The sequence below is a fragment of the Ambystoma mexicanum genome, chromosome 7p (genome assembly GCF_040938575.1).
Source record: "Ambystoma mexicanum isolate Mex_15411 chromosome 7p, UKY_AmexF1_1, whole genome shotgun sequence".
Taxonomy (NCBI): domain Eukaryota; kingdom Metazoa; phylum Chordata; class Amphibia; order Caudata; family Ambystomatidae; genus Ambystoma; species Ambystoma mexicanum.
Window position 1 is genome coordinate 745,475,259 of NC_090939.1, and position 25,003 is coordinate 745,500,261.

The following is a 25,003-nucleotide window of genomic DNA, read 5'->3' on the forward strand; positions in this document are numbered from 1 at the left end:
TATTTAAGCGCTCGTCTGAAGAGTGATCCTATTTTAAAATTCCTTTAATTTCTCAGTTTCTGAAAGGGCTCATTAATGTGTTCCCTCTGTCACCTTTCCAGGTGCCCGGTTGGGATTTGAACCTTGTTCTCAAGTTTCTGATGGGTGCTCCGTTTGAGCCTTTGCATTTCCACCTCTTTGAGACTGTTAACTCTGAAAACTGTGTTTTTAGTTGCGGTCACCTCCGCTCGCAGAGTGAGTGAGTTACAGGCACTTTCAGTTAAGCCACCCTTCACTGTGTTTCATAAGGACAGGGTGGTCCTTAGAGTTCGTCCTTCTTTTCTTCCGAAGGTGGTGTTGGAATTTCATTTAGGCCAGAAGGTTGTTCTTCCGGCATTTTATCCTCCTCCACATCCTGGTAAGGAAGAGGAGAGGCTCCATAGGCTTGATCCTAGGAGAGCGTTAAGCTTTTATATTTCACGCATGTCCCGGGTCAGAGTGGACGATCAGCTCTTTATTGGTTACGCTGGAAAGCGTTTGGGACAGGCTGTGACGAAACAGACTTTGTCTCGCTGGATTATTTTGGCTATCTCTGAGTGTTACCGCTTGGCGGGTAAGGACCCACCGGTCGGCTTACGGGCCCATTCTACCAGGGGTATGGCTGCCTCTACTGCCCTGCAGAGGGGTGTTCCTATTCGCAACATCTGTGATGCAGCCACCTGGGCTTCGGTACATACTTTGGTATGTCACTATTCCCTCGATTCCATTCGGGGGCAGGATCTGACCTTTGGCAAGGCGGTCCTTTACTCCGCAATTTGATTGGGCATGCTAAATTTTTGTTTTCTGAATTCTGGTACTGCTTTGGGAGTCTGTCATAGATATGGAATACGTCGGAGGACCCAATTCCCTCGAAGAACAAGTTACTCTCTTACCTGGTAACGTTCTTTCGATGGGATGGTCCGACGACGTATTCCATGTCGCCCCCTCCCTACCTTCCCCGCTACAGAATTTCTTATGCGATTGCAGCTTACGTTTCCGCAAGGCTTTGTGTGTCAGACTGGCAGTAGACTGGTGGCACACGTTCTGGGAAAAAACTACAACTGAGGCTACGGCTGTCGTGCGTTCTACTTATAACATCCAGTGGCGTCGGCCGTCGGAGGAGGTCTTCGAGGGCGGCGTATCGACGTCATCGATGCAGGACGCAGATGCCAAAGATTTTTTGAAGCAGCACAGCTGTGGTGATTACTGTAATAGATATGAATACGTCGTCGGACCATCCCATCGAAAGAACGTTACCAGGTAAGAGAGTAACTTGTTCTTCTTCCTTGGATACCTCTACCAAATTGGTACGATGCCTGACTAAGTCGGATTTCCCAAGAAAATGGGATGAATTTAGAAGGAAGATGAAGGTCTTAGAAAATGCGGCCTCGACCCCCTCAAAGAAGCCTCAAAAGAGCCAGACCCCGGTCGTTCCGTCGGACGACACAGGGAGGTCAGGGACTACTGTTGAAAAACCAGTATTAAGGGTGAAACTCGAGTCAATGTCAAATCGTCGAAGATTCCTCGAGAATCGAGTGTTTCCCCGACACTGTCCAAAAAAACAGTAGTCATTGAAACCCTTGACGACTTTGTCAACGCCATCGGTGCCGACGGCTTCGAAATCAAAGCCAAAAGCGTTTTCGACGCCTTTGTCGAAGACATCATCGGTGTCTTCGAAGACTCCTTTGATACCATCGAGGGTTCCTTCGATTTCTTCGACCCAAACTCATGTACAGGAACAGAGATTTACTCCTTTACCTAAGTCAGACTTCTTTAAGTCTATGGGCCTCATTACACGGTAGGCCGGTAAAATACCGGCACCGCCTTGGCGGAAAGGGGATTTACCGCCCCATTCCAAGGTTGGAGGGGCGGTAAATCCCCTTTCCACCATTGCCCTTCCCAATTCCCATTTCTGCCCCATAGGGCTCTATGGGACTGGGGAAGGCGCTAATTACGCCACCGCAATTTTGCAGTGCCGTAATTAGCTCCGAGGTCCCTTAGCGAGTTGGATTTTAACGCCTGCAAGAAGCAGGCGTTAAATCCTCCAACCCGCAAAGGGACCTCGTAGTACGGCGGTAAGGGTTAACGGTCACCGTTGCCATTAACGGTGACCGTTAACCCTTACCGCCGTCCGTGTAATGAGGCCCAATGTCTTCTATATTTGAAGAAAGTGGCTCTGAAGAAGAAGTTTCTCCTTTTGGAGTAAAATATGGTACTAGAGAGGTCCCAGAAGAATTAATCGATCCAGAATCGAAAATGAGAGACCTGTGTGATACCCTTCACTCTGCTAGTGGTATTGATAGGTCAGCTGAGCTGGAGTTTTCAAAACCTGACCCTGCAGAACATGAAGATTCAGGGTACAGGAGTCTAATGAATAGAGTGGTTGAATACATGGGCTGGGGTAGAGCCTCACCCACTTTTGATCAGGATGATATGACTGATATTCTTGATCAGGGCCCGCAGAAGGATCCAGTTCTTCCCTTCCATAGGGCACTTCAAAGAAAGGTAGAAAAAAACTGGGAAGTTCCTGATACAATTGCTGCAGTCAACAATAATTTTCCAAAGAAGTATAGAGCTTCTAGTTCTGATCCTGATTATTTAAATAGGCATCCCACTCCAGAAAGTCTGGTTATTCAGGCTGCAACTTCCTCAAGAGAAACATCATATCCATCTATCCCCACTGGTTAGAGAGGATAAGAACATGGATGCTTGGGCCCGTAAGGTCTTTACCTCGGGTAGCAGGGCTCTTAAGTCAACTAATGTCACCTGTACCCTGGCCAGGTTCACCCATATCCTGTGGGGCTGCATTTCGGCAGCAGCGGAACATATTCCGGAAGGCGAGGAAAGGGAAGGCTTCCTGAATATTGTCAAAGACGGAAAGGAGGCAATGGGGGAATGTCTCCAGTCTGGACTGGATCCTGCTGATAGTACCAGCTGATAAATGGCTGCAAGCACAGTGCTACACAGATTTGCGTGGTTGAGGAAGTTGGGGTTTGCACCAGGTGTGCAGGCCAGACTTCTGAACATGCCTTTTGATGGGTTAAGGCTGTGTGGTAGTAAAGCTGATGAAAGCTTAGAAAAACTACAGACCTCAAAAGCGGCAGCTAAATCTCTTAGCGCCTCCATGCGACAGCCTCAGAAACCTTATTCGGGCTCATCTTCCTAGAGAGGTCGTTCTTTTCGGTACTACTCCTCTTTTGTTAGAGGAAGAGGACAGGCCATTCAAAGAGGCAAGAGAAATGTCGCTCGTGGTGGATGAGGAAAAAGTGCAAAACCAGCCTCAGGAACGGCATCTTTTCCCTCAGCTGCTCCTGCAGCCACCTCCAAATCACTCTGAGGCCTTATCACACAAAACCCCTGTGGGAAACCCCTTTGGGAAGCTGAATCTCTCAGCATCTGAAACAATGGCGGGGCTTTACTTCAGATGCTTGGGCACTGGAGACAGTAGCTCAAGGTTAGTGCCTTCCCTTCCTAGGAAGGCCTCAGGACCATCCACCGGGAACCAACTCTGTCAAAATTCCTGATCCGTGCCTTTTGCAGGACATTTTAACCCTGCTAGAGAAAGGTGCAATAGAACAGGTACCTGTGGCGGAGAGGAACAAGGGTTGGTACTCCCCCTACTTTCTCATTCCAAAGAAGGACAGAGGATTAAGACCCATCTTGGGCTTGAACAAGTTCCTCAGGAAGGACAAGTTCAAGATGGTAACCCTTTCCCACATCCTTCAGGCTCCCCAACTCCAAGACTGGTTGGTATCATTGGACCTTCAGGACGCTTACTTTCATGTGCCTATCTATCCCAAGCACAGAAAGTACCTGAGGTTCGCGGTTGGCAGTTCTCACTTTCAGTTTCGAGTTCTGCCATTCAGGCTGACCTCCGCCCGAGGGTTTTCACCAAACTGATGGCAGTTGTGGCAGCAAGTCTCAGGAGAGGGGGAATTCACGTCTACCCCTACCTGGACGATTGGTTGATCAGAGCACGTTCTCCCGAACAAGCTCAGGAACATCTGTCGATCACCTGTCACTTCCTTCACAAACTGGGCTTATCCCTCAATTTCAAGAAGTCTCTACCATCCCAAAAGCTCCAGTTTATCGGAAGTTTTGGATACTTCCTCGGACAAAGCCTTGCCTACCGAGGTGAGAGCTCTCCATATTCTGCATAAGTTCCAGAATGCCCAGCATCTGCCGGCCTTTGATTTTCTGAGGTTGCTCGGCCTCATGGTATCTTGTATTTTTCTGGTGCCACAGGCTCGACTGAGGATGAGATCTCTCCAATGGGCCCTTAGAACCTAGTGTTATACTCTCAGGGAGTATGTCTGATCTTTTGCAAGTCCTGAGTGCAGTTGCTCAGGATCTGCTATGGTGGGCTTGCAACGACAACATCCTCAGGGGAGAATCTTTTTGGCAACCATGGCCGGAGATAACAGTAGTACGGACACATCACTCAGGGGGTGGGGAGCCCACACCAACGATCTGACAATCAGCGGTCGTTGGTCTCCATCGGAGTCCAAAACACACATCAACCTATTGGAGCTGTGGGCAAACAGACTAGCGCTGAAGGCCTTCCTGAGAAAGAATGTCCTGATAATGACGGACAACATGGTGGCCATGTACTACCTCAACAAAAGAGGAGGCGTAGGGTCACTACCACTGTGCAGAGAGGCAATCCAGCTCTGGTTCTGGGCAATACAAGAAGGAATCTCTCTGTCGGTAGTTCACCTAGCCAGAGAGCAGAACACAGCGGCAGATGCTCTGAGAAGTCAGAGCACAGTCTCCCACGAGTGGGAGCTAGCTCAGGAAGTCCTTCTGGAGATGCTTGCCGTTTGGGGAACGCCTCAAGTGAATCTTTTCGCGACCACAGTAAACCGGAAGTGTGAACAGTACTGCTCAAGGTAATTTCCTCCGAGAGGAGCTCTAGGAGACGTGTTTGTGGTGGACTGGAAGTTTCCACTTCTGTATGTGTTTCCTCCAGTCCCCGTGATTCCTCAAGTAATCAGGAGGTTGAGAAAGTTTAGGAAAACCATGATCCTAATTGCCCCGGATTGGGCCAGGAGGACGTGGTACCCGGACCTTCTGGATATGTCCATCTGCCCTCCAATATGTCTTCCGCAAAGAGAGGATCTTCTCTCGCAAGAGGAAGGTCGCGTTCTCCATCCAGAGGTCAAGACACTCAACCTTCACGCATGGTTTCTGAGAGATTGAGATACAAGGATTGGGATCTTCCGGATGACGTAATGGAGATTTTGCTTTCAGCCAGAAGGCCAGCAACGAAATCTTTGTACCGGTGTTGTTGGAACAAGTTCAGTAACTGGTGCAAAGATAAGGATGTAGACCCTTTTCAATGTGGCACCCCAATGGCGCTCTCTTTCCTATTGCATCTAGCCAATCTGGGGCTCCAGATCGAAACAATTAAAGGATACCTAGCTGCGCGGTCCATTTTCAAGCGCTCCTCGGAAGAAGTTTCTTACTTCAAAATTCCATTAATAATTCAATTCCTGAAAGGGCTTACTAATGTATACCCTCCAGTCCCCTTTCATGTCCCAATTTGGGATTTAAATCTAGTACTTAAGTTTCTAACTTGTATACCTTTTGAGCCTCTGCACTCCTGTCCCCTGAGGCTTCTAACATTAAAGACTGTCCCTCTTGTGGCTCTCTCATGTAAACCTCTATATACTACTTTTTACAAGGACAAAGTGGTTCTTAAGGTTAAACCCTCTTTCTTGCCAAAAAGTAATTTCTGACTTCTATTTGTCACAAAAAATCATATTACCATCATTCTATACTCCTCCTCATTTGGACAAAGAAGAGGAGAGACTGCATAGACTGGACCCCAAAAGGGCTCTCAGTTTTTACATTTCAAGAATGTCAAAATTTTGTCAAGATGACCAACATTTGGTAGGTTATACAGGTCATAAATTGGGATTAGCAGTGACAAAACCGACTATAAACCCGTTGGATCATTCAGGCTATAATTGAGTGCTACAGATTGGTGGGAAAAGACCCACCGGATGGGCTTCGAGCCCATTCCACTAGTGGGTTGGCTACTTTTGAGGCTCTGAAGAGGGGAGTCCTTGTAGCAGATATTTGTTCTGCTGCAACATGGGCATTAATGCATACCTTCATCAAGCATTATTGCTTAGATGCCTCTTCTTCCAATGAGGGTTTATTTGCCAAGGTGGTACTTCATTCCGCCCATGAGAACAATAACTATTACTCCCACCTCCAAAATTACCACGGCTATGGGAGTCTACAAATACATGAGGAATACGTGGGAGGACACAATTCATTCGAAGAACAAGTTACTTACCAACTGTAACATTCTTTCGACTGGATGTTCCTCCCATTTATTCCTCATTGCCCCTCCCATTCTACCCCGCAGTGCAGTTTACGTTAGTTACACTTTCCTCTCACAAAGAGTCTATCAGTCATAAGGCACGCCTGGGTGTTCATCGAATATTTCCTCGAAAAAACAGAAGTGAAGCCAATGGGCACGGGAAACAAGCTATTTATACTGATGGTGACGTCGACACGGTACGGAGCCCGTCGAGGGACATCGACGCCAAAACCTCGTGCATAGCGCCCTCTGCCGAGAAATTATTTTCTGAAGCAGCAAAGCTGTCAGGATACAAATATCATAAAATGAGGAATACGTGGGAGGAACATCCAGTCGAAAGAACATTACAGTTTTTAAGTAACTTGTTCTTCTTAGCAACACTTTTCAAGGTTCCTAATGCTTTTTTTTGTTTTGTTTTTTTTCCACTATTTAATCAAAAATTTGATTTTTACAACATTGTTTCTTTTCTTTCTTTTGTCCGAATTTGGACATCTTAATCATTTGATTCTGTAGGTTAGAATTTCTGGTCGCTTTGCAAGGAGAGTCTTAGTTTTCATTTCGTTTCGCAGTGAGTTTTTCTGTTAAAGCGTCAAGGATTTTGTATGTCGCTAGTTGCCACGATGTCCGGTCACCACTTATCATCCTTTTCCACCATGTATCTTCATCAGTTACTGTGGAGTGTTGGCAGATATATTTCATATATGGGCGGCAGATATTTATCAAGCTTAGGCAGGACAGTATAAGGTGGCGAATGGTCTCTTTCTCTTTTCCACAGAAACTGCAGGTGCTAGTCAGCGATTGCTTCCTTATGTGGCGGATTTCGTTGGTGTCCACAAGATTCAGTCTTGCTCTGATTGTAAGATTGCGTGCCGCTCGGCTGGGGAATGTTTTGATGTAGTTCTGTAGATCGTCACGTTTTTTCCATAGCGGTGTTAAGTGAGAGACGAGCTTGTATTCTGAGGCTGCATCTAAAGTGCGAACCCAGTCCATGTCTTTAGTTTTTTTAGTAGGATTATTAATCAGATCTTCTTCTGTACATTCGATGATTTTCAGTAGAGCTTGGTTTTCATTTTTCCATTGACTTAGCATGATGCAGCTTCCCTCTAGAATTTCTTTGGACACCAGGCCGTGGAGAAAGGAACCGTTTGGTAGAATGCATTTCCTATATAGCATCAGAGTGTTGCAGTCTACAGTGCCTTGAAGAGAAAGCAGACTGAGTTCTCGCCGGATCAGTGTGATTGGCGTTGAGTCCGGAAGGACAAGGGTCGTCCTCCAGAAATAGGCTTCCAATTTGGGCCAAAGAGTCTTGGGTAAGCACGGCAACGCTTCTGCTCCATATGTAACCATGGGGACCACTTTTTGCTTGTAGAGGTTCAGTAGTGGGATGGTGGAGAATTTACCAAATTTTCTGTCTATTGCTTTGCCTTTTGTTGCCAGGCTTCGGATCTTATCGAACAGGGATTCTTGCATAGACGTTTCTTTTGCTGAATTGTCCAGAGTTACGCCAAGATATTTGAAGCTGTTTACTCTTTCAATTTTCGTTTTTTCCAGGAACCAGTTGTATTTGTCCCACGCTCTGGGTTTGCGCTCCATCACCATGATTTTGGTTTTGTCGGTGTTGATTTCCAAATTGTTCTCGTTACAAAATAGTTGTAGATTGGTGAGTTGGCCCTGGAGGCCTATGGGCGTTAAATCCAGCAAAATAAGGTCATCCGCGTAGAGCAGTCTACTGATGGGTGTTTGTGCTATTTTTGGTGGGAAGGATCTGATGGAGGTTTCGGAATGTTGATAATCTCCCATGCAAGCGATAAAGAGGGCCGGGGCCAAAGGGCAGCCCTGTTTGACTCCCCTATGCGTGTTGATCTGAGTGGATAAGTTGCCTTGCTGATTTAGTCGTACTTTAATGTTGGTATCCGTGTGGAGTGCCTTAATCGGATTTAGAATGTCGCTTGGGCAGCCCCAGAAAGATAGTTTCTGCCAGAGTCTGTTGCGAGCGACTCTATCAAAGGCTTTGGAGACGTCTATGAAGGCTGAGTACACTTTTGGGTGGCCTTCTTTTATTTTGCTTTTCAAGATGGTTAGGAGGAAGATGTTGATCGTGGTTCCCAGTGTTTTTTTTAATCCGGCTTGGAAGTTGTCATTGCACGGAGCTTCTTTGGCCCAAGATTGGAATTTTTTTAGGAGAAGGGACCCGAAAACTTTCCCTATAGGGTCTAGCAGCGCGATAGGGCGGTAGTTTGTAGGGTCTTGCTTGTCGCCTTTCTTATAAATCGGGACCACTATTGCGGACAGCCATGTAGGAGGTATCGATTGTGCAGCCACGCATCGTGTGAACACGGATCTTATAAATTTGGCCCATTCGATTGGCTGTGATTTCAGGTCAAAGTTGGTGATACCGTCAGGTCCCAGAGCTCTGGATTTATTCAATTTTTTAATGATGTTACAAATGTCATCTAAATCATCCAGCTTTGTCCAGATGTTAGTTTGGTTTAGGCGATTCAGGTCAGTCGACAATGGTTTCGGACGCTCGTATTAGGATAGAGTGTTTGGCAGCTCGAAGAGTGATCTAAAGTGGGTGGCCCAAGTTGCTTCATCGATTGAATTGGTAATTTCTGGTCCGGTAAAAGATGTTTTATTGAGTAGAGACCAGAATTCTTTTGCGTTATTGGTGCAGATGGCTTTTAGCATGGTTTCGGCATCTTGTTGATGCAATGTCCATCTGTGTCTTCTCACCTAAGATTTATATTCTCTCGTTAGTTCTTTGATGGTTAGTTCTCTTTTGGACGGGGGAAGTGTTGCTGCTGATCTTTTTGCTTTCCTGTAGGCACGGTGTCTGAGAACCAAGAGTTTGTCGTATGTATGGATGGGTGTTTGAGTGGTTTTGCTTGGGTTGGTTCGCTGTGTCATGTATGAGATAAGCAGGGGAGCATAATCCATGGTTTCGTGTTCAGGTGTATCGTTAGTTTTTGAGTAACGATTTGTCAAGTCTCTTATGCTTTGAGCTGTGAGACGCAGTCTATTTTTTGATTGTTTTGTTCAAGTCCATTCTCCATTTTATCTCAGGTGATGAGTGGTGGTTTCCATGTGGTTACCAGGATGTTGTGCTCACTGGATGACGTTAGCTGGACATCGAAAGAAGTTGCTAAGGATAGCATGGGTTCAGATACAAAAGTATAGTCAATGGTGGATGTCGAGTTGTTGTTTGTCCATGTTGGATGACGGGTGTTGCTTTTATACACTGTATCCAAATTGTGAAGGTGTCTAGAATTCATCAGTTTGGTCCAAGCTTCGCCTCGTCGTTCACTCTGTGTGTTGGCTTTAGTGGAAGTTTGTTTGCATTGGGCGTTTAGGTCGCCACATATTATAATGTGGTATGTGCTGTAGGTGGTGCGTACCTCGTCCACAGTGGATTCAATTAAGGCCAAAAAGTTTTTTTCATCAATTGCCGCGGGATTCCAGTAGACGTTTAGTATTGCCACCGGGATCGTCTGGTGGAGTGCTTCCGCGTTAGGAGGGAGTTCCCATGTTAGCAGTAATGTCTGCAGTGAATAGTTTGAGGTGATAATGTCTGTTATTGCCAGGCCACTGTTGATTCGGCATGCAGTTATGAGGCCTGAGGATGGTCGGCCAAGTGATCGTTTTGACGCTGGTGCCAAACGAAGGTCAAAGCCGTCGAGTGATGGAGTTTTGGTCAACCAGGTTTCCTGGAGGCACCACAGATCTGCTGATCCTAGGTTGACGTTGCTAGGTGAGGTGAGGTGTTTGAATCCTCCGGTGTTCCATGATTGTAGTTTCAAGTCACGGGGGAGTCTTTCTTGAGTAGTTGTTGATTCTTGTAGGCTGGTTCTGTCCATGAGTTGCTATTTCGATCGATGCGTTGCCAGTGCTTTTGGGAGCCAAGCCCAGAAGCTAGATGAAGTCGAATTTTTGGTTTTTGGTGTAGAGGGCAAGTTTTGTGGTAAGTGGACGGTTTTGGTAAGATTCTTGTTTCGGTCGTGTCGTTCCTTTCGGAAGGCTATTTTCGCTTTTTGGTTGTCTTTAGTAGCAGCGTCTGATATGGATGGAGTTCGGGCAGTTTGAGATGGAGGTTGAGACTCAGTTGGTGGTAGCTTATCTGAGTTTTGTTGAGCGGTCGTAGTGGTGTTTCGGTATGAAGGTCTCCGTTCATGTGCGCTACCATTTATGTTATGTTTGGGTCTTGGATCATAGGCGTTTTCGCTGTTACGTGATTTCTTTGCTGAGGGTATTGTGTGTTTGGAGTTTGGGTTCTCGTAGTTGCTTTGTTGTTGAGAGAGATGATATCCCAAACTGCGGAAGTCCCTTTCTCGGTCTAGCAGTTTGTTTTTGATTCTTCTTGAGATGATGTGAAGGTAGCATGTAGCTCTTCCGTGATAGTGACTTGGTTCAACAATTCTTAGATCGTCTGACGTTATTTGGGACAATTTTGGAACAAGATATATCAGCGTCAGGACTCCTCTTCTGTTTAGTGTGACTTCGTCTCTGTTGTCTTTCGTTTGTTCAACTTTCAGAATCCACTTCTTCGTCTGACTTTCGGAGTGGTTGGAATTATATTGTGTGTTTGTTTTGGAGTTTTGTTGTTGAGTCGAATAGACAGTATTTTGTTTTTGACTATTGCTTCGTTCTCGATTTCTTCGCGATGATTTGGGCGAATATTTTGGGGCAGACGATCGGTCGGGTTCGTTTAGATTTTTTGGCTGGGTGTTGTTATCTTTTTCAGCACGTGTTTTTTCTTTTTTTTGATCGACCTTCGTGCTGACGAATCTGAGGTGCGTATTCGTTTTGTTTGAATCTGTTCTTTGTTTGATTTCTGCCAACCGTTCTATCTTTTCTCAACGTTCTTCTAGGGTTAGGAAGGTCAGTGGGCTTTCTTGTTCTTCATGATTGTTGCTGATCCTGGGAGTATTATTTTCCTTGTTCGGTTTGGAAGGGTTGATATTTTCTTCTTGTTGGTGAGGTGTATTGCTCGTATCGAGTGTTGGATCTAGGTGTTCTGAAAGATTCATTAGGTCTGAGTTTTGTAGGAAGTCGTCCGTTGTTGTCGGTGAGCCCCTAGTAAGTTGAGTAGTAAGAGAAGGTTGAGAGCTCAGTGAGTTGTTCGATTGGTGGGATGCGTTTCTTGGGAAGACTGCTGCCTCCTGGGTGGTGTGCCGGGGTTGGATCTTTGATTTGTGATTTTTTTTGTTGGAAGAGGCGTTTTGTTAGTAGCGTCTGAGGCTGTAGGGTTATTTGAGTTTTTGGATCTGGTTGCGTCAAAGATTGAATAGGGTTGCTCTATTTGGTCTTTGGCCGCTTTGCTTCTGTATTCTTCGTCGTCGATTACTAGGACGATGTTGGTGATAGATCCGTTTGTGGAAGTGGGGGGATGTTGTAGCGTTTTTTTTTGGAGATCGGATTTGTTTGTTTAGCTGCCATATTTTTGTGTAAGTTTTCAGCTGTGAGATCAATAGGTAAGGCAGGTGTTTTAAGTTGAATTGCTGTTGTATCTGGTGTTGATCGTTTTTATAGGAGATTCAGAGTCGATTCTATTTCTGTAGGCGTGCGTTGATTTCTGCCAGGTTTGTCCAGGGAGTATTCTTTACTTTTTGAGCTGTGACGTGACCTTCGAGGAAGGTGAGTTACGTGTGGATCATGGCTTGAAGTACTGTTTGATCTTTTAGTGTTTCATTTAGCGATTCATAGAGTTTGGTGAAGGGAATAAGGGCAATTGATAATGCCGACATATATGATAGTAGGTCCGGTTTCTTTGAGGGTGTTTCATTTGTCAAAGCAGACGATTTTCTACCTGGTCCATGTGTGGGAGTGGATGGCGTATAGAAGCTTGTCCTGTCCGGTCGAGGGTCATACTCGCGATGTGATTTCCTTTTGTCTCTGGGTTCCTGAGGTGGTCGGTTTGTGTGGTCGATTTTTTTGAGTTTGTTTTGGTCTTCTGGTTCTTGATGACTTGAGTCTTTTTGTTCAATTGGTAGCGAGGATAGGGGGGTAGTTATATCCTGTAAGACTGAGAAGAGTAGTGTTGACATTGGAGGAGATGGAGGGATAGTTGTTTGTTTCTTGTTTATGGCGGCAACTGGGACGATCTCAGAGTCTGTATCCGCTTGAAGTTCATTTGGTATTGGGCTTGAAGGAATGATCACTGGAGAAGATGAAGAGGCTGAGGTTTGTGGTATGAGCGGGGTTTGACCAAAGGTGAAATCGTCAGGAATCACTATGGTGATTTTTTTGTCTGGCGTAGAATCGCCTTCTGGATTGACAGGTTGGATATCTTTTTGTCCTGTGTGGAGTGACTTTGCTTTTGGAGGAATTGGTGTATCCTTTTCGCTTCTTTCAATTTTTCTGTGCTTGCTGAGAGGTTGTAGGTTGTGCACTGCATCCAGTAATTCAGCATCTTTGAGCTCATAACGCGTGTCTATGTGATTTCTCCCATTTTTTTTTTTTTGAAAGAACTTTGTCAATGTTGACAATGGCGTAAGTTTTGATCTTGTGTTTAGGATTTTAGTTTTAACTTTCTCCGCTTTCGTTTTAATGATGTTTTTTTTGTGTTGTTGTATTGTTTTCACGAGTAGATATGGCTTTGTATTGCCGGTTTCCTTTTCTTTTCGTCGTCGTCGTTCGCGCTTGGCGCTGACATTTTTTTGGGTTGTTTGGGCTTGTTTTATTTTTCTCAGTAGGCTGAGTCTCTGGGGGGTGTGGCTCAAGATCGTCATAGGTCTCACAGAGCTCCTGCTCTGATGACGTGGCTGCCAGGGCATGCAGTCGGCGGCTTGCAGCCGCAGCGGGGCCAGGTCCAGCTGCCTCTGCGTCTTCATCACGGCATTCTCGCGGCTCCCGCCTTCAGCATGGACGAGTGCAAGAATCGAATGCGGGGCCGCGGGAGCATCGTCGACCGCAGAGTCAGCGGCGGCCAGGGAAACATCAGAGCTCCCAATCGCTTTCCTTGCTGGATCCAACGGCGCCTCCTGGAAGGCGGGGGGGCCCCGCAAGGTCGGGTGGGTCTCCAGACTCTCCACCGCTGCCCGCGCGGACCAGCACACGGATCCGGACCCACCAGAGGTCCTCCTCTCGACTGCAGACACAGCACCCCCTCCGGGGCAAGCCGGTAAGCGAGCGAGGGGAGGCATGGTGGGAGGGATCGTGTTTGGTGAACTTGAAGCGATGTCAGAATTTGAATGTTGACATTGGATAATAGATGTCTCACGCTCCTCGAGCTCCTCTGGTGGTTTCAAGAGAGGCTCAGTTGAAAGTTGGGGATCATTCGGCGTCGGCCACAGGCTTTTGGTTAGAGTCCTTGTGGGTAATTTGAATACTTTTTTCCCCACTTTGTTTCCTGCAATTTTGGAAAGTTTGGTGGTTGGTGCTGAAGTATTTGGTGAGTTTTGCAGGTCTTGTAGAGGGAGTTTTTCGAAGGGTGGACGGGGTCGCAAAGTTTTTAAGCGCCCGTTATCTTCTTCTAGAGGAGTGTTTGTGGGGGCAGTCAGACCAGTCATGCCAGCCATGACTGCAGGACTGCTACTCTCCGCCACTCCGCGTCCGCTCCGCGGTAGGTCTGAGTCTTTATGGTGAGCAGGGTAGGTTTGACTCCTCCTTCAGGTAAGGGTGGCCAGGGAAAACAGACCAACAAAAAGTAGACTGCAGGACTGCCACTCTCCGCCACTCCGCGTCCGCTCCGCGGTAGGTCTGAGTCTTTATGGTGAGCAGGGTAGGTTTGACTCCTCCTTCAGGTAAGGGTGGCCAGGGAAAACAGACCAACAGAAAGTAGACTGCAGGACTGCCACTCTCCGCCACTCCGCGTCCGCTCCGCGGTAGGTCTGAGTCTTTATGGTGAGCAGGGTAGGTTTGACTCCTCCTTCAGGTAAGGGTGGCCAGGGAAAACAGACCAACAGAAAGTAGACTGCAGGACTGCCACTCTCCGCCACTCCAGTCATTTTCCACAATTTTTGCATAGTTTTATTCGCCCTGTATGTTCTTCGCCCCAGGCTCTTGTCAATCACCAAATTATTCACGCCTTGCTGCCGTTCCTGCAGCACAAGATGAGGTGTTGAAAAAGGTCACAGCCCCTTTTGCTCCTTCGACACAGCGGCCATCTCTGCTTTAGCAGTCCAATCTCTAACTAGTCAAGAGTTCATCAAAGTCGGTTTAGGATGGGAGGAAAAGTCTTATGCAGCAGCAGAAAAGGCAAAATTCCTCAGGATACCTTAGCTACGTAAATAAAATGCTTAAGTAGGACAACACATTTAGTAAGGACCATGCAACAGACTCCCTAAAAGCGCACAAGCTGTAAATCCTGGGCAAGAGTTATGGCTGGGTAAGGAAATCATGGTGGGAACAAGTAAGACAGACACAAGTGATCACAGTTCAAGGATTTTTATTGAACAATGAATGCAGGGTGGAAAAAACGCCTAATTTAAACCTAAATCTAAGATGGGAACAAGCGTTGTGTCAAATCAAAAGGGCCAAACCTTACAACTAATACAAAAAGGGTGTGGGATGGTTTTCAAGAAAAGAAAGAAGTGTTCTCAAATAATATGTCAGGATGCGCTAGCATGGGTCTCCTTTCCTCACATTTTGAGCACGGGGTAAGGTGGTATCTTGGAGCACAGCACATGCTTGAGCTTCTCCAACATGAGACGACAGTTCTAATTGCAGCTCTCAGGACCATCGAAGGACAACTCTTTTTTCCTTTGAAAGTCTCCTGCCTTCGCGAGCCTGACATGTTCGCATAACAAAACAAAAGTTCCTTTAACCAAATGAAAGTTTGTTACAGTGATAATGTTTCACCCTTGGGTCCCCTTCTTCTGGGCGCTGACCCTTCCCAATCCGCAGACACAGTTCATGTAGGGTGATGGCTTCACCCTTGGGTCCCCCTCTTCCAGGCGCAGAACCTTCTCATTTCATATTCCACAAATTATATAACAGTCTTTGCTCAATGTGCTCTGGGTGATAGCTTCACCCCTGGATCCCCCTTGGTTGGCCTCAGACCCCTCTTGACTGTCGCTACCCTACTGTCGGGTTGACTATGTCTTTCTCTTCTTTTTAGTGGGCTTCATTTCCCTTGCTTTCTCAATGTCTTTTAAAACATTTCATAGTGGACATCCCTCGGCCGGGTTCACGTTTGTCAACACACTGTTTCTTGGGACTTTAGACTTGGCCCCTTCTCACTGGCATCCCTCGGACAGGCTCACTCTTGCCGTCTCTTTTACCCAGTACAATGTTGGTGGGATTTGCTTCCCTTACTTCCTCTAACTGCGGGATTCATTTCCCTTTCTTTCACACAGTTTGTAGATCAAAGTCTTTTGATTGTAGAGGGATTTTGCTGGACCCTCAGTATGACCACTTTGACCTATTTTGGTGGCCCTCTGGTATCTGTAGTTTCTTTCAGAATAGTTTCTCTCGGATGGGGATCGATCAGAGTCTCTTGAGTTAGCACCCACATGGTGCTGGTTTCCCTCGGCAGCTGTTTTCCCCTTAACACTTTTACAGTTCTTTCATAGTTCATTGAACTTGGTTCAAACTTTCCACTTTGCGATTCTCAATTAACACGGCCCGGTTGTTATCGGTTATCGGTTCTTTTTGGTTCTCCCCACGACTCACCGCCTGTGATGAATTGCTTATCTTTCCTCTTCATTGGTGTCAAGGCCGGGACCACGGGTGTGTGGGAGCTTCCCTTGCCTCTGTTTATCAGGAGGTCAATTTGGTACAGCCTATTAAGGTTTCATAGACCTACTCTTCCTCGTCCCTCTCTCCTGTATAATACTGCGTCTTACCTGGGCTATCCCCCTAAGCAGGACCCCGGGTTTCCCTACCCAGGTGATCCTCCCTCGCTCATCCACCACCAGAGTTGTGATCTGAGAGCGTCAGCCCTTCCCTGGCCACCTGAATAAAGGATTCTCAAAGTCTTATTGGGAGAATACCCTCAGGTTTCTCACACTGGACACCCAAACACCAGGTATCACACTCCAGTCACACTGGATCGATTATTCGACTTGAGGTAAGTTCTACCTTGAGCCCCACAGTACCTTAGGGTGGTTGAAGAAATTGAAGCTGGATTCTTTCTTGTGCAGCAGTGACTGACTCATTCTCCTGATTCCTCGGTCTGGTGACGAAAGGAAGGACTCTGAATGGGATGTCACAGCAGCAGTCATTAGAAAATACCCTCACAAAGGCTTTCTTCAGTCTCCCACGCCGGTCTGCGATTATGAGGCCTTTTTATCAGTTCCAATAGTGAACGGTTACCGCCCGGTCGATCATCCTCGATTCTGCAGCCATGCACTCTGGTGAGGGGACTTGGATGAATGGGATCGTGCCTCTGTAGGTCCAATCAGATCCACCAAAGTTCTAGGAGGATTCATTCACGCAAAGACGCTGCACTGCAAATGGGTCAGAGGTCCCTTGGTATTCGTTGTTTGCAGACCTCGAAGGTTACACCACCTCGGGAGTTGGCTCGATATGCAGTACGTCTCAGGGCTGGTTGGTCCCACCATTCGAAGGGAATGAGTCATCCTTTTTGTAGCTCCTCTTTCGATAAGAAAACATTGTCAGGACAGCAGGTTACTGGAAAGGTCTGCAGGTGTCTGTGGTCGTTCTTCAGCTTCGAATCTTCTGTTCCAGTAGTCAACTTGCCTTCTTCCTCAGGAACGTCACCTTTTATTCGGATTTCCCATTCATTCCTCTGCAAACTCTCCCTGCAGTTTACAGAAAGGGGCGGGTGGCTGTCCAATCAGGACAGCCAGCCCCCCCAGTGGGATATGGTTCCATTCAGGCACTCTTGCAGAAAATGTACCGGGGAGTGTAAAACTCCTGCTCTGCTTCCTGCCTTCACAGACACACTGGAGCGTAGGCGGGGACACAAAGGGTTTCCGCCAAAGGCAAAACTCGCATAAAGACCTGCCCCTCCCAGAATGGTAGAAGAAGAGCTAAAAAAGGCCAACCACACAGGAAATGGTGAAAAAAGTAAGGAGCCACCATGTTAGAACATAGGTGGCCCTTTGGTGCATAACCGGGGCTGTGAATACAGTATGCGGTAGATAATAGCACCAAAGTTGGTAGAACATGTCCACTGCCACCAGCCATAACTTTAGGGTTGTCACTGTGACCACAAAATTACAGGGGCAGAGAGAAAGGGGATACAAGGTATCCCCTTAGCACTCCACATAAGGTGGTGTGTGCTAATTTCTCTCAAGTTAAAGTTTTAGGAAAGATTACAAAGTATCCCTCTTTCATTAAGTAGTTCTTAGGTAAAATGAAAGAACATAAAAAGGAGAACCCAAAGGATCCCCAGCAACACTGCACAAAGGGTGCTGTATGCTCCAAAAGTCTAACTCAGATGCCTTTAAGAGATATATTGAGGAAAGCAGACTTCATAAAATCAAATAAAGCATAAAGAACAAAAGTCCCCATGGTTAGAACAGTAAGAATGGATGAGGAGGGGGGCTCCCCTCATTCAAGAGAACATGAAAAAAGGTCCAGATGTCCAGCAGAAAGTGCTGGGGGGGGGTCTCAATAGGAGAGAGGATCAGGCATAAAACTGATAAATCTCTCTAACAGTTTTATATTGTATTTTCTTATTATGATAGTACTTCCCTTTCTGAAGATGTATCTTTGCCTGTGTGTATATATATAATAAACTGGTATTGTTTATATAACTGAGTGCATAAGTGTTTCTTTGGACCCTATCTATGGTAAAAGTTCTTGCAGATTTTCATCTAGTGGCCCAGGAACATTGTAGCCTGTATCTTCTGCTCTCCATCCTGAAAGCAGCCTGCCTATAGCCTGTTTTCTGCTGCGCTGCCTCGAGCTGAGCCTGCTGACTCCTAACCAGAGTATCTTCACTGCTTCACTTTGTCTGCTGTGTACTGGGGTCCTTCCTTATTGTGAGGGTGATTGAGGCCGCTGTCCCAAGTCCTCTATACCATCCTGCTGCAGGAAAGTCTGCTGGAACAGTCCCTGAATTGGAGATCTGAACAGCTGCCTGGCCGGATGCAACATTTACTTCTGCCTTTTGTGACTGGGCCGAGAAACAGGCACTGTCAGGGAAGTGAGAGAGCCCAAGCAGCCCCGTAGATATTGGAGCGTGTGTGGGCAGGTCCTCTCCCTCCCCACGCTTACCTGGAGACGATGGCAGCAGGTCTGCTATATAAAACATTCAGAAATATCCTAGTCCTGGGAGGATAGCTCAGAGACAACATGCTCATCGTGGAAGCAAGACAACGCAGAACAACACAGGTTTGATCCCTGGGTCCGCGCTTAGAAACCTCCAGGTACTAAGAACGTAATAAATAACCAATTATAATTATATAAAGCATTCAGTCCGTGGCGGACTCCACTGTGGAGAAACGAGGAGCCAGCAGGGCTGCAGCAGGTCCTGCTGCAGGTCTCGTTGTTGGTAGTACAGGGCGGCAGTGAGGATTAATAATAGTGTAGAAATAGCAGTAGAGGGAGAGTATCAGGAGCAACAGGGAGTGGGAGAATAGGAGTTGTGGTAGGAGTAGAGGGAGATTAAAATAGAAGAACAGCAACATGCAAGGAAATGGAGTGGGAGGAAAGGAACACCAGAGTTAACAGGAGGTAGTGACAGTAAGAAGCGATAGAAGTGAGAGGAGAGGTCAGGTCAAAGGGTGGAGGTGGAAAAGCACAGTGAGAGATTGGAGGGACAGTAGTACTGTTGAAGGAGAACATCTCTTGTGAACATGGCCATGAGTGACCGAAAAGTAACACTGGGTTAAAGAAGGCATCATCCCTAATTTCCTAAGACTACTAAGCAGCATATGTCAGAGAAAGACTAGAAGACCCCCAGGAAGTCTAGAAGGGTCAACACCATTAGCCCTTTAGCCCAGGGAAGAAGAAAGACAGTAGGGGTCACCTGGCAGTAGCAAGAACATCGTGTTATGCATGCCTGGGCTAGAGAGAAGGGAAAGACCTGGGTAGACAAGTTAGAGAGGGACGGCCCTAGCTCCAAGTTCCCAAAAAGACCCTGGTAACCTGAAGAGATCTCCATCAAACCCACAGCCAACCTGTCTGTATTTCCAAATAAACCATAAACACCATTGAACTTGCTACCCATGTCAGCGTGGTTATTTGTGGCAGGCTGCCCCATCACACACTGCATCCGCGACCCATAGACCTCCACCCACTGGAACCAGTGATAGAAATAAGTGGCCCCATTTATTGAGTACCTCAGGTGTGGTTGTTTGGAAAATCTGAGTTTGAGGTGCAAGTGATATGATATGTTATTTATAGCGTGCTTAATACCCAGAAATTTCTAAGCGCGGACCTGAGGATCGAACCTGTGATGCTCTATGTCGTCTTGTTTACAATGCGAGCACGTTGCCCCTGAGCTATCCTTCGAGACAAGTTTGCCTACCTCTTTTGCTTATTCCTTCATCCCATAGGATTGCCATGGGTGCACAGTTTACTGCCTAGCACTACCCTTTCTTGGCTTTGGGTGGTGGAATTACAGCCTAGGATTATGCCCTGGGTGGCAGAATTGGCAGTGCACTGTTACTTTTATCCTAAAAACTTTTTTCCTAAGTGTGTTTTAACTGCACTTCACCTACTTGTTGGTTGAAGCCAAAATGTGTGCAGGGGAACTTTGTAGCATCCCACTTACCTGTGATTTTAACTCTTTGAGACTCCGGAACTACTTACCCGAAAGTGAAGGACTACTCAAGCTAGATGCTTGTCTTTCTGTACTTGCCTTTGATACATTTTACTCCCATGATTTTCACATCATTATTTAAATAGAAATACAATGGGGGTGACTATGAGGTTGGCGGTAGCCATGCCAGTAAATACCAGCACGGCTGCCGCTGGAGTCATGACTTTTCTGACGCCCGGGAATGGGGAATTACCGGGGCATTACAGCCCCGGCAGACCTGGTAAGTGCCCATTCCCGGGCACCGGAAAATATTACTCCCCATTCCCATTTGAGTCCCATTGGGCTCAATGGGAATGGGGAGGACGGATGCGCCGGCACCATTTATGAATGGTGCCGGAGCATCCGTCAAGGTCTGCAAGTGGGTGCCGTTCCGCCGAGCTGAAAGGCACCTGCTCACAGAACTCGTAGTTTACTGGTCCGGAAACAACGGTACCAGCAATCTTACCGCTACCGTTGTTTCCGGACCGGCAAACTTGTAATGACCCCCAATATAATATAATTACTGTGGGGAATTGTATAAAGGTTTGTGTTGTAATAAATCTGTGTCATACATTTTGGTACATTAATGTTATTATTTTTCTTATTAGTGGAAAATGAGAATCACTGTGACTTTGTAAAGCTTCGAGAGATGCTTATTGGCACAAACATGGAAGACCTGCGGGAACAGACACACATGAGACACTATGAGTTATACAGACGCTGCAAAATGGAGGAGATGGGATTTAAAGACATTGGCCCGGGTGACAAACCTTGCAGGTAAAGTAGAAAAAAGCCTTTTTTCCATCAATAACATCTATACACTTTTCTTCTAGCCATTTATATTGTAGCAAGTTCTTTATAGTGTCCCGTACATTGAATAGCTCTATCCTTTAGACTGAGTAACCCCAGAAACTTAAAGCAAGCATTTACAAGTTGAAACAACATTTCAAATGAATGCAATTGTCTTGCAAACGACTCATCTTTGAAAATCTCTAAGTGTAGTCTGGTCCCACAAACCTTTCCAAAACCACTTGAGTGATGTGGTTCCCCAGCCAACTCTGTCCTATCTATTTGGCACCCTTACTGCCAAAAGTGATGTTCCCAAAATTGTAATTAAGTGCCCTGTCTGGGTTTAGGGACTACAAGGGCAGTGATACAGGGGACAGGGAGGCTCGCAGAGCCAGTGGATGATGGGCCTACAAAGGTATGGGGGAGGATCACTTGGTCACCTATTCTTGAGCCCCGGCGCATGGCAGGGGACAGTCAAGAATCAACATGAATGCCCTCCTTCCCCAACAATCTCTCACTGAACATACCCAAAGCTCACTTCCATTCACTCAACATCAATAGCTTGTAGACTGAAAGTTTCTACATTGTAGTAAGGCCCTGTGTTATTATTTTTTTTTCTTTCTACACCAATCTCCTTCAACCCCTGTTGTGAAAACTGTTCCTGCGGCAGGCCGAGTTGGATAACTGATCTATTCTCTCATAAAATGTCATGTTATAGAATTTAGAAGCCACTGACATGCGTGCATGTGCACATGGTTCTCTATCACCTCTGTATACAGTCCCCGTGGCCCAACCACTAGTTCCAAAGATGTTATCCCAAATACTAATGTAATAACATTCACATATGCTTGAGGAGGCAGAAGGGTGGGAGTTGTGAAAAATGTAATATTTTGTTACTCTTACATCCTCCGCTCCGGGACAGATTAAACGGAATACATATACATTATAGCAGGAGGCAGCATATGTCAACAGGTTTCAAGCAAATGCATACTCTCCTGGCCCAATAAACATCTCACCTGGAGCAGACGTCTGAAAAGTAATGATTGCAAAAGGCATAGGGTTTAGTTCATGTTGCCACCCAACAGTTCGTTATGATGGGCACATGATTCTGGAAAGCTACAGATTCTGTCGTCTTGTATCAGGTTGAAGATGCATTGAGTATCACTGGCACTGTAACATCATGAAAAGTGCAAGTTTCAGAAATTCCAGACAATGTGCACCTGACAATAAAAGGCATAAATTTGTTTTCAAAAATTTATTAGCAAAGTGGTCTGATTAAAATGTTCTTGATTAGCAAAGAAACTTATTTGATTATCAATTTTGTACTCATTTTTTATATGTCACCAGAGGTTATTTGCAGCCAAGTCATAACATTTGCAACAAAACTGCATTTTTGTGTATCGCTGAAGTAAGACATTAGTGAAAGGAGTGTCTGTAAAATGTAAAAGGTTAGCTGCATGAATGGAAACAAATAAATAGAAGATCTGTAGATGTACAGACTGGATGTCAGTATTGATCACTACTTTGCGTAAACATCTAGTTACATTTGTGTATTGATTATGTAAGAGGAAAGAAAGTAAGAGACTAAGCAGAGTGGATGGCGTAGCAAGCAGAGAAGGGGGCAAACTGGGCGGCACATTGTAGTTTTGCAGACATCTTACTTTCACGCTAGGTGGTATAAAGCAACAGGGTGATTAAGCTAGAATGTAAAGGAGTTTGGGATCAGCTCGGGTTGAGCACCAGTTGCAAAGATGAATGCAACAAGCATGTGACAGAACTAGGTTTGCCATCAAAAACATTTGGCTGTGTGATCATGTGCATTTTCAGAAGTGTTCACTCGTCAATATGATGATACACTTTCCCCTACAAAATGAAATTTAGTTTACACTATGATATTTAGATACAGTAACTTAAACTTTACTGAAAAACCATGAAGACAATGCAGTGTTTTACAATAGCAATACTGCAATTGTGCATTATGTAACAACTTACAGTTTTAGGAAGGGAATCGGAGGACTGAGTTTAAAAAAAATAAGTTAACAGATACTGCTCTTTGCCAGGCAGGATATAGTTGGCTTAATAGAAGTATCATCCTGATTACTTCTAGCAGAGCTGGCCCGTGGGGCGATCAAGTTGTTTGTTCACACAGTGGCATGGCAAATAAAGGGCGCCGCCAGCGCACACAATGTAAAGTGGCATGTAATTGTCAGTCAATTAGTTTCTGTTAGTGAGTGACAGAGATGCGGTGCCAGTGCCTATTCAAGAATCCCACCGCGAACAGCAGGGGGCTTGTGCCATGCAAATTCTCTTGTTGAGTTGTTCAATTTGTTCTTGATATGGCTTTGTTGGTGCGATTGGTGACAGACCCGTTCTCGCACTGGAGTTCCTGATGCATCACCAATCGTGCCAAAAAAGCAGTGATGGACAGACTGGGTGCTCTATGAGTCAGAGAGAGGAGTTGCAGGCAGAGTTCAGCGAGGCTCCAATGGCGGAGATCCTCCAGTCCCTGCTGTAGCCAGGGATCGATGCCACATACCTGCCTGCATCCCTGCAGCTACACGCAGCCGGCACACATAATATTTAAAAAGAACGATAAGGTGAGTGAGTGTCCGTAGTAAGCTTGTGGCTGCAGTCCTTGATCAGGATCTGTGCCTGTGTTCTGTGCTGTTCAGACCTTGCTATAATGGACAGCAATGCGATTCTGTTCAGCGTTTAAACTTTACCAAGTCTTGTTAGGTACATTTTCATATCAATGATAAATCTTCCTGACCTGTGTCAACCCCAGAACTTTTTGCTGGACTGGTAGATTATTTTTCCCTATACCTCAGTGAGTGGAATCTTTTTCCACACAGAGTCTTTTACTCTTTTTATTGGTGGTATTTTTAAGACTCTCTCTAGTGCTTTTCAAAAGTTATCCTCTTTGACAACTTTTTGGCAATAACTGCCTATTGTTGCTGGGTTGCCCTAGGGGGTCCCCTTTTATCTTTCTCTAGCTAACCTCGTGGGAACTGCAGTTCCCAACAGTAGAAAGGATCTTTGGATCCCTTTTACATTTTATTAGGTGAGACCAGCACCCCCCACCTAATGTGGAGTGCTGCGGAGAGACTGAGTATCCCCTTTTTAATTTTAAATGTAACATTTAATTTACAAGGACAAACTTACCTTTATTGGCTGGTGGCAGTGAGCCTTTTTTTATTAATTCAGTGCACACTTACCGTGAGCTGTTTCAACATGGGTGCTAATTTTTCCAAAACGGCCCTTCTTTTTTCGCCATTTTAGTGTTCCGTGTCCTTTCTTGTTCTTCTCCTGACATCCAGGGTTGGAAACACCTTTGTGTTAACTTTATCTTCGGTGGGAATCCTGTGGATTCCCTGCCCAGGCTCCAGAGTTTCTGTGAAGGCAGGAAGCAGGGGAGAAGTCAAAAACTCTGCAGCCCTTTGTCTAGCAGCCTGACTGCGAGGATCCAGTTTAAACTGGAGGGCTGGCTGTCCTGAAAGCATTGCCAAGCCCCCAAGTTTGAATGTTTGATGGCTGTTCGGTTGACTGGGTTCCTGCATAAAAGTCTGATCCTGGAAGCTGAAGAGGTAGTCGACCACTGGAACCAAAACCAAAGAGGAAGAATTCACGGCTGAAATGATTTCCAGCGACAGAGAGCTTGCTGTGTAACTAGAGCCTGCTGTAGCCCTTCCTTCCAATCGACCTGGGACTCCGAAAATGGTGACCCCGACCCTGGTGAGACCCACTATCCTCAAAAAGGCCTGCATTTTGAGCCATCCCACGTCGTGCTACAATACCCCAGTACCCTGGGACCTCGAGCCATTGTGCATTGCACGGTCTTCCGAATCTCGCTGAAACTTCGTAGGCATCCTGCTGGATCTCCAGAGGCATGATTCGGGTCCACAAAGTCCGCTCACCAGAGTGCTGCAAACAATGAAAATCCAACCGGCGATATTCTGTCTCTTCTGTGCTTCTAAAAAGGCACCAAATCTATGGAACTGTATTGAGCCACGTGGAAACTCTTGCGTGGAGCCTTCTCTTGTGATCCCTGCTGCAAAAGTCCTTCCAAAGTCCTGTCTTCTTTTTTTTTTATTATTAAGTTTATTGAATTTTATAGAAAACATACAAGCAACAAACTTATCAGCATTGTAATCGTAGAACTCATTGCATAGAATCCACACCCCATATCCATCCCCAACCTTCACAGAATCTAAAAA

At 46.0% G+C, this 25,003-nt stretch overlaps 1 protein-coding gene across 1 annotated transcript in view; it reads left to right on the top strand.

Moving 5' to 3' along the window:
• SEPTIN10 (septin 10) overlaps positions 1-25,003 on the top strand; it is a 671,502-nt gene that overhangs the window by 476,203 nt on the left and 170,296 nt on the right. Inside the window, exon 8 of the mRNA XM_069636860.1 lies at positions 20,609-20,777. Within this exon, the coding sequence (XP_069492961.1) occupies positions 20,609-20,777 (169 nt within the window). The remainder of the gene's footprint in view (positions 1-20,608; positions 20,778-25,003) is intronic.